General features: G+C 45.0%; 1 protein-coding gene across 1 annotated transcript in view; it reads right to left on the bottom strand.

The window, feature by feature from the left end:
- Window positions 1-13,468: 13,468 nt before the first annotated feature.
- WNK4 (WNK lysine deficient protein kinase 4) overlaps window positions 13,469-14,964 on the bottom strand; it is a 165,486-nt gene continuing 163,990 nt past the window's right edge. Inside the window, exon 21 of the mRNA XM_069951712.1 lies at window positions 13,469-14,377. Within this exon, the coding sequence (XP_069807813.1) occupies window positions 14,375-14,377 (3 nt within the window). The 3' untranslated portion in view covers window positions 13,469-14,374. The remainder of the gene's footprint in view (window positions 14,378-14,964) is intronic.

Consider the following 14,964-nt stretch of genomic DNA (forward strand, 5'->3'; position numbering starts at 1 on the left):
CTATATATTTTGTCTGGAATGTAGTGTACCCGAAACGTGAATGGTTTTGGGCCCATAGATCTCGGTCTACTCCTCCATTCATGTCAAATCATCATCATTTTCATAATAAAAGGCATAAAGACAACCTCAGTGTATCTATAGCTCAATAGGAATGACAATGTTTAACTTTATCATTGTATAGATTGGAAAAATAGAGATAAGCTTCTAGATACTAAAGACCCCATTGCCATATCTGTTATCTGGACTGACAGGTCTGGTATTGCTGACATCACTGCATAGTATTGAAAATCCATGTCAGACCTGTTAGTCAAGTTCCATCTAGAGGGGTTGGGGAGTGATTATTATAGATGACGCACTTCAAGGGCTTGTTCATGCCTCCAGCATCCTACGACCAAGTGGGCTCCCTCACTTGCCCTTGTTCCCCAGGTGTTGACGCTGCACCAGATGTGTAGTAAGCAGAGCTGGAGCACTTCCGATCGTTCTGCGTTTGATTACCGGCGGCTGAAGAATTTGGATGCAGCCCTAGGACGTCCTGGGAAACCTATGGCCTAGGTCTGTATCCAACTTCTTCAGCCACTGGTATTCAAATAGGGAATGATCGAAATCCAGCATGCTCCAGGTGAGCTCCTCTCTAATAAATATATGTTGTGAGTAGAGTTGTGCAAATATACAGTATGATACATTGAACCATTTATTCATTTTAGCCTTGTAAAAGTCTCTCTGCTTTCAAAGTGTTCTGATTCCCCAGAGAGGTCCAGGATGAGACGACCAATTCATCATACTGAAGTTGCGGCTGTATGTGGGATTTATTGAAAAACACAACTTGGTTGCTTTTAAAGGGCAACTCCAGTGGAGAAAAAATTATTTCCAATCAACTGGACTCCAAAAGTTTCAGAGATTTGTAATTCACTTCTATAAAAAATAAATCTCAAGTCTTCCAGTATTTATTAGCTGCTGTATGTGCTACATATGTATGTCTATGGCATACAGCAGCTGATAAGTACTAGAAGACTGGAAAAAATGCAAAACTTCCTGCAGGACGTACAGCAACTGATAAGTACTGAAAGACTTGAGATTTTTATAATATTAAATTACTGTACAAATCTCTGGATTTTATTTCCACTGGAGTACCCTTTAACCCCTTAAGGACAGAGCCTGAAATGGCCTTAATGACAGACAAATTTTATGAATATGACCAGTGTCACTTTATTCATTAATAACTTCGGGATGCTTTTACCTATCCGGCTGATTCTGAGATTGTTTTCTCGTGACATATTGTACTTTACATTTCTGGTAAATTGGAGTCGATACTCATAACGAATCTTTATGTAAAAACCCCAAATAATGTGAAAAAATGTGAAAAACTGCATTTTTCCAACTTTGAAGCTTTTTTGCGTATACAGAAAGTGGTTATACCACATAAATTATATATTAAATAGCATTAGCAACATGTCTACTTTATGTTGGCGGCATTTATTAAATGATTTTTCATTTTTTTTAGACAATAGGAAGCTTAAAACATTAGCAGCAAATTTCCAAATTTTCAGTAAAATTTAAAAATCAGATATTTTTAGGGACCTGTTCAGGTTTAAAGTGTATTTGAGGGGCCTGTATGTTAGAAAGCCCCACAAAGCACCCCATTTCAGAAACTGCACCCCCCACACTCTGCAAAAGCACATCCAGAAAGTGTTTTAACCCTTTAGGGGAGTCACAGAAATAAAAGCCAAGTGTGTAAGAAATTTGAAAATTTTAATTTTCTGTGCAGAGATTTTATTGTAATCCAATATTTTTCATAATTATAAACCTATTACCAGAGAAATGCACCCCAATAATTATTGCCCCGTTTCTGCAGTTTATAGAAATACCCCATATGTGGCCCTATTGCGCTATTTGACGCAACCACAAGAATCAGATACAAAGGAGCGCCTAGTGAATTTCAATGCCTCCGTTATATTTGGTCATTTCTGACTGTACCACTTCAGGTTGGCAGAGGCTCTGGGGTGCCAAAACCTAAAAAACACCCCTAAAGGGACACCATTTAGAAAACTACACCCCTCAAGGAATGTAACAAGGGGTTCGGTGAGCATCTGGACCCCACAGAAAGAAAAATTTATTTTTTACACTAAAACGTTGTTCTAGCCTTCAATTTTTCATTTTCTTAAAGGGATAAGAGGAAAAAAAAGACACAAAATGTGTAGCGCAGTTTCTCCCGAGTACGGAAATACCCCACATGTGGCGATAAAGTGCCAAGGGGGCGCAGGACGAGCCTCCAAAGGGAAGGAGCGCCAATTGGCTTTTGGAAGCTGAATTTCACTGGAAAGGATTTCAAGGGCCATGTCGCATTTACAGAGCCCTCGTGCTGCCAAGACACTGGAAACCCCCCACAAGTGACCCCATTCTGGAAACTACACCCCTCAAGGAATCTAACAAGGGGGGCAGTGAGCATATGGACCCCACTGGTGACGGGCACAAATGTGGAAAAATGTGACGTGAAAGTAAAAAATTTCATTTTTTCACTTTCATGGCACAAATGTGCCCGTCATCAAGGGGTCCATATCATCACTGCACCCCTTGTTAGATTCCTTGAGGGGTGCAGTTTCCAGAATGGGGTCACTTGTGGGGGGTTTCCAGTGTTTTGGCAGCACAAGGGCTCTGTAAATGCGACATGGCGTTCATCATCCATTCTAGCCAAATCCAACCTCCAAAATCCAAATGGCGCTCCTTCCCTTCGGAGGCTTGCCCTGCGCCCACATGGCGCTTTATGTCCACATGTAGGGTATTTACGGACTCGGGGGAAATTGCTCTACACATATTGTGTGTTTTTTTTCTCTTTTAACCCCTTGTGAAAATGTAAATTCAAGGCTAAACCAACATTATAGTGTAAAAAATGTAATATTTCATTTTCACGCCACATTGTTCCACATTTGTGCCAGTCACCAGTGGGGTCCATATGCTCACTACACCCCTTGTTACATTCCTTGAGGGGTGTAGTTTCCATAATGGGGTCACTTGTGGGGGGTTTCAACTGTCTTGGCAACACAGGGGCCTTTTGAATGCAACATGGCCCCTCGAAATCCATTCCATCCAAATCCAGCCTTCAAAAACGAAATGGCGCTCCTTCCCTTTGGAGGCTTACCCTGCACCCGCATGGCGCTTTATGTCCACATGTGGGGTATTTCCGTACTCAGGGGAAATTGCTCTACACATTTATTGTTTTTTTTTATCTTTTAGCCCCTTGTGAAAATGAAAAAATCATGACAAGATTAATGATTTAGAGTAAAAATTTTACAAAAATTACACTAAATGTTGGTCTAGCCTTGATTTTTTCCATTTCCACAAGGGGTTAAAAAAAGAAAATGAACACAAAACGTGTAGGGTAGTTTCTCCTGAGTACGAAAATACCCCACATGTGGGCATAATGTGCCATATGGGCACAGGGCAAGCCACCAAAGGGACAGAGCGCCATTTAGAGGCTGGAATGGAGGATGGAGGCCATGTCGCAATTACAAAGCTTCTGTGCTGCCAGGTCAGTAGAAACCCCCGACAAGTGACCCCATTCTGGAAACTACACCCCATAAGGAATCTAACAAGGGGTGCAGTGAGGATATGGACCCCACTGGTGACAGTCACTTACGTAGAACATGTGCCGAGAAAATAAAAAATACCATTTTTTTCATTTTCACGTCCCAAATGTGGCCGTCACCAGGGGGCCATATCCCCGCTGCCCCCCTTGTTAGATTCCTTATGGGGTGTAGTTTCCAGAATGGGGTCACTTGTGGGGGGTTTCTACTGTCCTGGCCGCACAGAGGCTTTGTAATTGCATCATGGCATCCTCTAATGGGAATGGCGGCCATACCTATTTAGCTGGGGAAAAAGGGACAATTCTAATTTATTTGGGGGTATTAGGGCAATTATTAGTTTATAAGGTTGAAAATGACAGGTGTCCATCAAATTCAACCTGTGTTGATCCAGAGGAAGGCAAAAAACCCTCGTAAGGCAGACGACAGTAGCCTCATCACAGGGGAAAAATTCCTTCCCGACTCCATAATGGCGATCAGAATAATCCCTGGATCAACGTGACCCCTGAAATAGGAATAAGGGACAGAATTTAGATAATGTAGAACCCCAGTGACGTGTGGTGCGCCTTGAAGCGATCCAGTATGCAGAGGCCGGGGGGATCAGGACAGGTGTCACACTGGAAAATGGCGTCCTTCCTGATCCCCCTGTTACACCACACTCTGCACTTCTTCTGGGGTCTCCCTTTCTCCAGTGTGGGGGACGTCACCTGGAAAATGTTGCCCTGGTGCGATACGGTGTCCTTCATATCCAGAAGCGCTGGGTCCGCTCCATGGCTGCTAAATATTAGGGCGCTATTACTGCTTCTGATATTTACGGATCGTGCCGCAAGCTACAGTAGCTCGGGCAGCGAGGGACCGGAAGAGGGGGTGCTGGTATAAAAGTTATCCCCGTACAGGTGGTGACCTTTATCCAGCAGTGGGAAGATCAGTTCCCGGACGATCTTTCCACTTGTTCCGAGGATGGGGGGGGGGGAGGGGGCATCTGGGGCTGGATTTGGGTGTCCCTTCCTACATACACTCTAAGGGTACGTGCACACTGCGGAATCGCGACAGATAACCCTTTGTGCATTCCGCAGTTGGCACCCGCCGGCTGACTGATGCAGGCACACGTCTCCACACGTGTCATAGACTCCATTCTATGCACGGGCGGATTCCGCTCTCCGTCCAACGTATTCATTCTTTGGATGGACGACGGAATCCGCCCGTGCATAGAATGGAGTCTATGACACGGGTAGAGACATGCGCCCGCATCAGTCCGCCGGCGGGTGCCAGCTGCGGAATGCACGAAGGGTTATCCTTCGCCATTCCGCAGTGTGCACGTACCCTAAATCTGTAAGAGTACCCAGAGGTACGCTCACAGAGTTTGGAGAATTTCACACCATACCGTGATCTCTTATTGGGACGGTACTGGCAGAAAAGACGTGTCTGGGGGGGAGCGTACGCTACGCTACCCCCAGACACGTCACTGGATGATGAGGATGATGAGGATGAATGGAGGAAAGAAGGATCCCCCCATTCATCCTCACTGGCTGTTTCGGTGTCGGAGGCAATAATAACGTATCCCTCTGACGCCGAAAACACCCTGGGGGTCATCTTTATATGGGGATTGGTATATGGGGTATGTAGTGGTGTAGTGTCAAACTTTATTCAATGTAGTGTGGTGTAATGTAGTGTTTTTTACGTGTTTTTTTTACAGTAAGTATAAATAAAAAAAACTACGCCAACAAAGGAGTTGCTGATAAATGCCGCACTTATGCGCGGCACTTATCAGCAGACCGTGGCAGTAGAATATAGAAAAAAAACATCCTACGCCAAAAAGGAGGAGTTGCTGATTAGCAGCGCACTTTCGTGCGATGCTGATCAACACTCAGCGGCGATAGGGTGCGGAATAGAAAAAAAAAAAAATTGGAAAAAAAAAAAACTTTTTCTACATTCTGAACATCCCTGTAGCTGCTGATAAGTGTATTACACATATCAGCCGCTAGAGGGCAGCAGAGCGCAAAATCCGGAAAATGACGAGGCTGGAGCCGAAAATAGCCGAAAGAAGACGACGGGGACCGCTGGAAAGATCCGAAGACGCGCCGGAAAGACGGAGGACGCCGCGAACCCGGAAGACGCCGATCAGGACCCCGGGACAGGTGAGTAATGTACAAATACCTGCTCTGGACCCCTCAGCTACCTAGCTGAGGGGTCCAGGGCAGGTATTTTTTATTTTGTGGGACTCTGATCGCCGTGCCACCGGCCCGATCGGGCCGGTGGCACGGTGACCACCATTACTTTTTACAGTAATGGCGGTTGGTGCCGTCCTCGGACAGCACCGACCGCCATTTTTCTCCGGGCCATCGGGTCACTGATGACCCGGAAAGGTTCCGATCGCCGCTATTGGCTGATCTGAATTGATCAGCCTATAGCGGCGATCGTAAGCACGGGGGGTGTTAACCACCCCCCGTGCCGAGAAGCTAAGATGGCCTGCTATGATTAATAGCAGGCCATCTTCCCCAATCGCTGTGTGCGAACACGCAGCGATCGGGGAAACATCGGGCGCGAGGGCGTAAGTTTACGCCCGATGTCGTTAAGGGGTTAATCATAAAGTCCAGCTAAATTTTTAAGTATTGTATTTCCCCCCAAAAGTTATACAAATCACCAGTATACACTTATTACAGGAAATGCACATAAAGTGCTTTTTTCCCTGCACTTACTACTGCATCAAGGCTTCACTTCCTGTATAACATGGTGACGTCACTTCCTGGATAACATGGTGATGTCACTTCCTGTATAACATGGTGATGTCACTTTCTGGATAACCTGGTGATGCCACTTCCTGGATAACCTGGTGATGTCTCTTCTAGATAACATGGTGATGTCACTTCCTGGATAACATGGTGATGTCACGACCCGACTCCCAGAGCTGTGCTGGCTGTGGCTGCTGGAGAGGATGATGGCAGGGGGTCACTGAGGGACACAGGGCACTGGAGGGACACTGAGCATCCCCCTGCCATCATCCTCTCCAGCAGCCACAGCCCACACAGCTCTGGGAGTCGGGTCGTGACATCACCATGTTATCCAGGAAGTGACATCACCATGTTATCCAGGAAGTGACATCACCATGTTATCCAGGAAGTGACATCACCATGTTATCCAGGAAGTGACATCACCATCTTATCCAGGAAGTGAAGCCTTGATGCAGTAGTAAGTGCAGGGAAAATAGCAGTTTATGTGCATTTCCCGTAATAAGTGTATATTGGTGATTTGTATAACTTTTGGGGGGCAATACAATAAAATACTTTGAAAAAAAATTTTGCCGGACTTCTTAAGGGACGTAATGGCTAATAGTAGAAAACACTTATTAGGTTATATATCACTATAATGTTTACGTAGAAGAGTGAAACCCATAATTTCTATGGTTGTCGGACCACAGCTGTTGCTCCAGATTTGACAATTGAGACGTGTTTATTATACTGTACGCCAAAGAGTACAGAAAAATGTTCTTCGTCCTACAAGATGGTGTGGCCTAACAGGAAATTTAAAAAAGTGAGAAAATCTTGTCCAGGAAAAATTAACTGGACAACTGCTATTCTAATCAACTGCTATTCTGATGAAGAGGACCTCCTTGAAACGCGTAAATTGTGTACATTTAATAAATATTTTAACTTTCTTTTTATCTGCTTCTAACTGTTTGAGTCTTTTGGGCAGTTGTTGTTGGGGGTTGTTCTATATTGTGTTTCTGTACTTCCTGGTTGAGTAGTTCCCATAATCAGGGGCGGTCTTGGCATTTCTGGGGCCCCAAGCAAAGTCATGTCTGGGGCCCCCCCCCCTCCTCGACATGCGCTGCCCCCCCCCCCCCAGTAGTCCTCTTATAACCCTCCTACCACCATACAGAGATTACATATCACCTCAAAACTGCTCTGAACAAAACAAGAAGATATTACCAATGATGCCATAACATAATACTGCCACACCATGACCCCTATCACTACAGACCCTATAGCAGAGTGCAGTTACATCCAGTGACTTACAGGAGGCGTCTTCTCTGATCAGCGTCTTTTACTTTTTTTTCTTTCTCTCTCCATCCAGCGTGGGCCACCTTGAAGTCTTCTCCCGGCTGGTAATCTTCCCTCCAGAATCTGTCAGAGAAATATTTTAGGCTCCAACACATGCAGTAGTTAGGTCCCCTCTACGTCTATATAGTAGTTACGCCCCTCTGTGCCCCCACAGATTAAAGGTGTCCCTGTGCTCCCACTTAATTAGGTATGTTCTGTGCCCCAGTATAGTAGTGAGGCATATAGGCACTTCTGTGCAGTCCCAATGTAATTAAGACCGCTGTGTGCTGCCCCCAGTTATATAGACCCCTTGTGCGCTGCCGACAGTAGTAAATACCACTTGTGTGCTGCCTCCAGTAGTATATACCTCTTGTGTGCTGTCCCCAGTGGTATATAGACCCCCCTGTGTGCTCCCACAGTTATATATAGACCTGTGTGATCCCCCAGTTATACATAGCCCCCCTGTGTGCTCCCCCAGTATACTATATAGACAATGATGTGTGCTGCTCCCAGTCGTATATATATCCCGTGTGCTCCCCCCAGTTGTATATACCCCCCCGTGTGCTGCCCCCAGTTGTATATACCCCGTGTGCTGCCCCTAGTTTTATATACCCCCTGTGTGCTCCCCCACTTGTATATAGCCTCCCTGTGAGCTCCCCCACTTGTATATAGCCCCCTGTGAGCTCCCCCACTTGTATATAGCCCCCTGTGTGCTCCCGTTTATATAGCCCCCCTGTGCGCTCTCCCCGTTTATATAGGCCCCGTGCACTCCCCCACTTATATAGAGCCCCCCTGTGTGCTCCCGTTTATATAGCCCCACTGTGCGCTCCCCCGTTTATATAGACCCCCACTGTGTGCTCCCCCCGTTTATGAAGCCCCCCTGTGCGCTCCCCCGTTTATATAGCCCCCTGTGCGCTCCCCCCATTTATATAGCCCCCCTGTGCGCTCCTCCCGTTTATATAGCCCCCCTGTGCGCTCCTCCCGTTTATATAGCCCCCCTGTGCGCTCCCCCCGTTTATATAGCCCCCCTGTGCGCTCCCCCCGTTTATATAGACCCCCACTGTGTGCTCCCCCCGTTTATGAAGCCCCCCTGTGCGCTCCCCCGTTTATATAGCCCCCTGTGCGCTCCCCCCGTTTATATAGCCCCCCTGTGCTCTCCCGTTTTATATAGGCCCCCACTGTGTGCTCTACCTCCTATATAGTATATAACACAAAAAAAACAAAAACATTTTTACTCACCTAGGACAAGCATCTCCTCTTCTCTTCTCGTCTTTTCTCTTCCCTCTTGTGGCCGCGGGAAGTGTTTCCCCTGCGGTCACATAAGGCCTCTCTCCCGTTGTCATGGCACCGGCGCTCCAGTGACGCCTCGAGCGCCGGCACCAGAGACACAGAGCAGCCTCTTGTGACCGCAGGGAAAACACTTCCTGCGGCCACAAGAGTGACTGACAGGGAGGGAGCCAATGGCTCCTGCCCTGTCAGTGCCGCTGCTGCCTGTAACTATGTGCTCTCGTTACGAGCGCACATAGTTAGCCGCAGCGGTCTTGGGCACCAGAGCGGGGCCCCCCTGGATGTCGGGGGCCCCACGCAATTGCATGGGATGCGTGGTGCCCAAGACCGCTACTGCCCATAATGCAGTACTGGTTCCAGAATGCAATGCTTTCCCTCAGCTGTTCTTACAGTCCTCCACCCTGCCCATTCCTCACCCAAATCTGTTGCAGAACATCTGGGCTGTGTTCACACATTGCAGTTTCATTGTGTTACTGAATTATTTGCAGTACTTTATCACTTCATTGTTCCCCCACACACAGAATGCTGTATTCTCTACCTGTAACACCACATAGCACACTATTCTCTACCTGTAACAGCACGCTGTATTCTCTACCTGTAACACCACACAGCACGCTGTATTCTCTACCTGTAACACCACACAGCACTGTATTCTCTACCTGTAACACCACATAGCACTGTATTCTCTACCTGTAACACCACACAGCGCACTGTATTCTCTACCTGTAACACCACACAGCACACTGTATTCTCTACCTGTAACACCACACAGCACACTGTATTCTTTACCTGTAACACCACACAGCACGCTGTATTCTTTACCTGTAACACCACACAGCACGCTGTATTCTCTACCTGTAACACCACACAGCACGCTGTATTCTCTACCTGTAACACCACACAGCACTGTATTCTCTACCTGTAACACCACACAGCACACTGTATTCTCTACCTGTGACACCACACAGCACGCTGTATTCTCTACCTGTAACACCACACAGCACTGTATTCTCTACCTGTGACACCACACAGCACGCTGTATTCTCTACCTGTAACACCACACAGCACTGTATTCTCTACCTGTAACACCACACAGCACGCTGTATTCTCTACCTGTAACACCACACAGCACGTTGTATTCTTCACCTGTAACGCTGATATTGGAATAAAGTAAAGACCTTTTTTTTAAAAAAAAAAAAAAAATTCTTTTCTTTTTATTTCCACGCACATGTTATGATCAAGCATCTTTTATCTTTGAAGTTGAGCCCGACAATAAGGACTTTATCCCATATTAACTTACATGGGCTATACTGTTTATGCCTTGTTTTTTGTCCAGGTGGGATTGGCAGTGCCGGCTCTGATCCTCTCTGCCGTTCAGCATCATTTACTTGTGTTACTGCATCATTTTTGTGAATACGCTGTAGTACTGCAATGAAACTTCAACATGTGTGGACACTGCAGAGTTAAATCAGTGCCACAGCTGCTTCTGGCCGGTCAGAGATGGTGAATCACTCAGGGGATTGGGGGATCTAGCCTAGCCTCCTGTGACATCACACCCTGCCCCCTGTCTGCATCATCAGCCTGATCTCAGCAGACACACACAATGTGAGACAGAAGCAAGGAATCTTTGTCTCCTAAGGTGGGACAACAGTGGGAGCAGGAGACAATGTGGATTTACACAGAGGCCATTTTTCTTCACTTCCGGGATTTTTATCAGCTACCAGTGTGGCAGAACCGTACAGATATGGTAATACATTATATAGACACAGCTATATAACTTAACATACTTTTAATAGAAAACAAGTTTTCCTTATGTGGATTTCCCCTTTAAACTCACTCTGCTTTCCAAGTGTTCTGATTGCAAAAGCCCAGAATCTTATTCAAGACTTCTCAAAGAAATTCGACCACTGGGAAAGCGGAACAACTTTTACAAGATTAAATGACGGTCCATTCCTTAAATTTGAATCTGGTGACTCCTACAGTGGATTTGCTCGACTCCAGTAATGAGCATTTTCCACATGTTCCACAGTATAATATTAATTGAATTAATGTATTTTTGCATGGATATAATGGGAATATCCTAAGTGGACTAAACATAACATAGACCAGAGCTCTGTCACAGGGGTGGCGGCAGGGGAGCAGGGAAGGTAAGTATACGTTGTTGTTGTTTTTTTTTTAGCTCTTTAAGAAAAAAAAACAACAGAATGCCCTTATAACATTAATTAAATTAATGTATTTTTGCATGGATATAATGGGAATATCCTAAGTGGACTAACATACTAACGTACATAATGCACATTTAGCTAGACACAGCATTGGCAAGAGCATCAAGAATCCTCTTGGGCATAAATAAGTTACCTCCAGTGACCATCATAGTCGAGTCTCCCTTCAGGAGACTGAACGAGCAACTGGAGTAAACCAGATGGTTTCTAGATAACCAGAGTATACTGCAGGATCGGGAACCTTTAGCCCTCCAGCTTTTAGCAACACTACAATTCCCAGGCATGATGGGAATTGTTGTTTTGCAACAGCTGGAAGGCCGAAGGTTCTCCATCCTCGCAGTATACTGGAAGCTTCTTCTTCAAAGCAGGAACCAGAGCACACACTCTCTTAGACGTCTCTTCTAGAGATGAGTTCGATCATTTGACATTTGATTACCAGTGGCTGAGGAAGTTGGATGCTGCCCTAGGGGGTCCGAGAAAATAGGAATGCAGCTTATGGCCTGGTGGCTGTATCCATGTTTTCCATGACTCCCTAGGGCGGCATCCAACTTCTTTAGCAACCGGTAATCAAATGCTCGAGTTGCGCTTATCTCTAGTCTCCTCTAGTAGGAGAAGCGGTTGTGATCAATACCAAGGTTCTCTATGGCGTGGGGTTAATTCATCGTCATACCGGTTTCCATTACTTTTTCAGTAACTGCAAACAATGACATACTTTTCTTTTGATATTTTTTATGGCTTATGATAAGAAAATTATTTACAAAACGTTAAGATTTACTTTATAAGAAATTTTTGAAGTACTTAGGCCTTGAGTGACTACAACTTTCTATTACAGAGGGCACGTCAAAAATAGTCAAGACGGCTACTTGGTGTGATCATCCAAAATAGCAGCGTATACATTCCATAAAAAAAAAAAAAAAAAGAAAAAAACAGAACTTCAAATGTCTGAGGAGTAGTCCAGTGATGCAATCGGTGTCCAGTCAAGTCCTCCATAAAATGGATGCTATCTACGACCAATTGAGAATGAGTAGTATGGTATTTTTTTTACCTGTACCATAACAATACAAATAAACACAATGCAATGTCTTATTTTTGTGATAGCTGTACCATTTAGAGCCCCATACCTATATTCAGTTTGTTCTTCTATTTGATTACTTGAAGGATAGGGAACACACAGGGGCTATCCCAAGATTAAAAGGTATCCTCTGTCCACAGGACAGGGGACAACCACTGGGACCAACACTGATCACAAGGACAGTAGTCACGAGTGAATGGAGTGGAGTCTATTAGAAGTCACATTCAGCAGCCCCTCCATTCATCAGGACATATTTGCCCTTTAAACCTGTGATCGGTCGGAGTCCCAGTGGTCATACCCCCACCCCTCAGCGAGTTATTCTAAAACTTTAAATGGACACTGTCATTACCGATAAAAAATAAAAAAAAAACTGCAGGGGAGGTGATATACTACATCTTACCTATATGAAATGCAATGCTATAGATTTGGCCACTAGGTGTCTCACTTTCTGGAAAACTACAGTCTAGGCTTCATCACTAATATCATTTTGTCTTTAGTAACAGCAAAAAAAAGACCAAACGCAGGAAGTGATGTCAGTTGGCCCAGTAAAGATGAATGCTGATTGGCTGGCAGGCGTGCACTAACTGATAAAAAGGCTCCGCCCAACGGCTCAGAGTGAAATGCAGAAGCATGGGGCACTAAATGGGCAAAATTTTAAGTGGACAGCATACATAATGCAATAATTAACTATATATTTGCTGTGTTTTTCTTATATATGTCATGACAGGTACACTTTAAATCTTGGGATAACCCCTTTAAATCTGCTACTATAGCTTGTTTTTCCCCCAACCAGAGGAATATCATGATTGATTATTACAGCCAAGTCCTCCATATCTGGCCGTCTAAAATTCCACATTAGTTTGTAGCTTTTACACTGGAAATAAGAGCCACATTATAAGACATCCCGGACTACTGGATGTCAGACTAAAGAATGTTTTACTATATACTATATAAAATTATTTATATATATAATCTATATCTCAGCAGATAGTTACCCAGTATCGTTTCACATTATGTTATATAGTGCTGCCCTCTTCTAGTTGAATACAATTAGAGATGAGCGCTCGAGTCTGATTGTTCGGCAATTGAAGAAGATGGATGCAGCCCTAAGGAGTCATAGGCCAGGGGTAGGGAACCTTGGCTCTCCAGCTGTTGCAAAACTACAACTCCCATCATGCCTGGACAGCCGAAGGCTGTCCATGCATGATGGGGGTTGTAGTTTTGCAACAGCTGGAGAGCCAAGGTTCCCTACCCCTGGCCTATGACTCCTTAGAGCTGCGTCCAACTTCTTCAGCCACCGATATTCAAATGCCGATAGACTAGCATGCACCAGTTGCGCTCTTCTCTCCATACAATGCAAGCAACATATGTTCAAGAACTTCTCCCATATTTCCATTTTCAAAGTGACGTACGTAGATAACGGGTTCCTCGAAGACATACCATGAAACAGCGAGATTCTTTCTACAATCATTGGATCCTGCCAGATACGAGGACCACAGTTTAATCGGACTCCTCCTATTCACATTCAGAAGTATTATCTACAACAAGTCCCATTCACATTTTCCACATCCGACAATGTCTAAATCTCATATCGTATTGCTATAGCTTTATAGATAATGCACATTCATTGTTTACTGTGGCTTCAAGCTTTAAAAAAAAAAAAAAAAAGAAAAAAAAAAGCCAAATGGCAACGAGTGTTGGCAAGTGACTTTCCAGATTTCATCTCCGGAAAAGTCCAAAGTGCGCGGTCATGGAACTCACATTCTAAGAAGAGAGAACATCTAACCGAAGCCAACAACATGTCCTAGCACTGTGTCCATTACAAGCATGTATATCCTTGCGGAAACATGAACACAAAACAAGGTGAGACATTCAATTTCCATAAGTAATTGCCAAAAAAAAGCAGTCACTGAGGCAGCCATGGTCCATCGCACCCATCTGGTGGGTGACAGCCATCGAGGCAAGGCGCAGATCCTTTCATCCACATGAATGTATGATTAGTTCTCAGCACTTTTGCACGTTTATCCGCAGCATTGAATATGTCTCGCTGGACAAGTCTCAACCACCAAGGCCATCGCTTGGTAGAAGCCAGCAATAAAGCTCTGCTGAGGTAGTCTGTTTTCTATCACTGCATCTTCAAGTGTTTTTTTTTTCTTCTTCAAGGATTTGAAGACTTTACTGTGGAAGAAAAAGACATAAAGTAAGTAAAAATAACATGGTGATGTCACTTCCTGGATAAAATGGTGATGTCACTTCCTGGATAACATGGTGATGTCACTTCCTGGATAACATGGTGATGTCACTTCCTGGATAAAATGGTGATGTTACGCCCCGACTCCCAGAGCTGTGCGGGCTGTGGCTGCTGGAGAGGATGATGGCAGAGGGACACTGAGGGACACAGGGCACTGGAGGGACACTGAGCATCCCCCTGCCATCATCCTCTCCAGCAGCCACAGCCCGCACAGCTCTGGGAGTCGGGTCATGACATCACCATGTTATCCAGCAAGTGACATCACCATGTTATCCAGGAAGTGACATCACCATGTTATCCAGGAAGTGAAGCCTTGATGCAGTAGTAAGTGCAGAGAAAGAAGCACTTTATAAGCATTTCCTGTAATAAGTGTATATTGGGGATTTGTATAACTTTTTTTTTTTTGGGGGGGGGGGGGGGGGGCAATACAATACTTTAATAAAAATTTTCGCCGGACTTCTCCTTTAACTTACCTATCTTTGTGCCCGGTTGAGTGATTCTGGCTCAGCCAATC

Source organism: Dendropsophus ebraccatus, chromosome 14 (genome assembly GCF_027789765.1).
Source record: "Dendropsophus ebraccatus isolate aDenEbr1 chromosome 14, aDenEbr1.pat, whole genome shotgun sequence".
In the NCBI taxonomy this organism is placed as follows: Eukaryota; Metazoa; Chordata; class Amphibia; order Anura; family Hylidae; genus Dendropsophus; species Dendropsophus ebraccatus.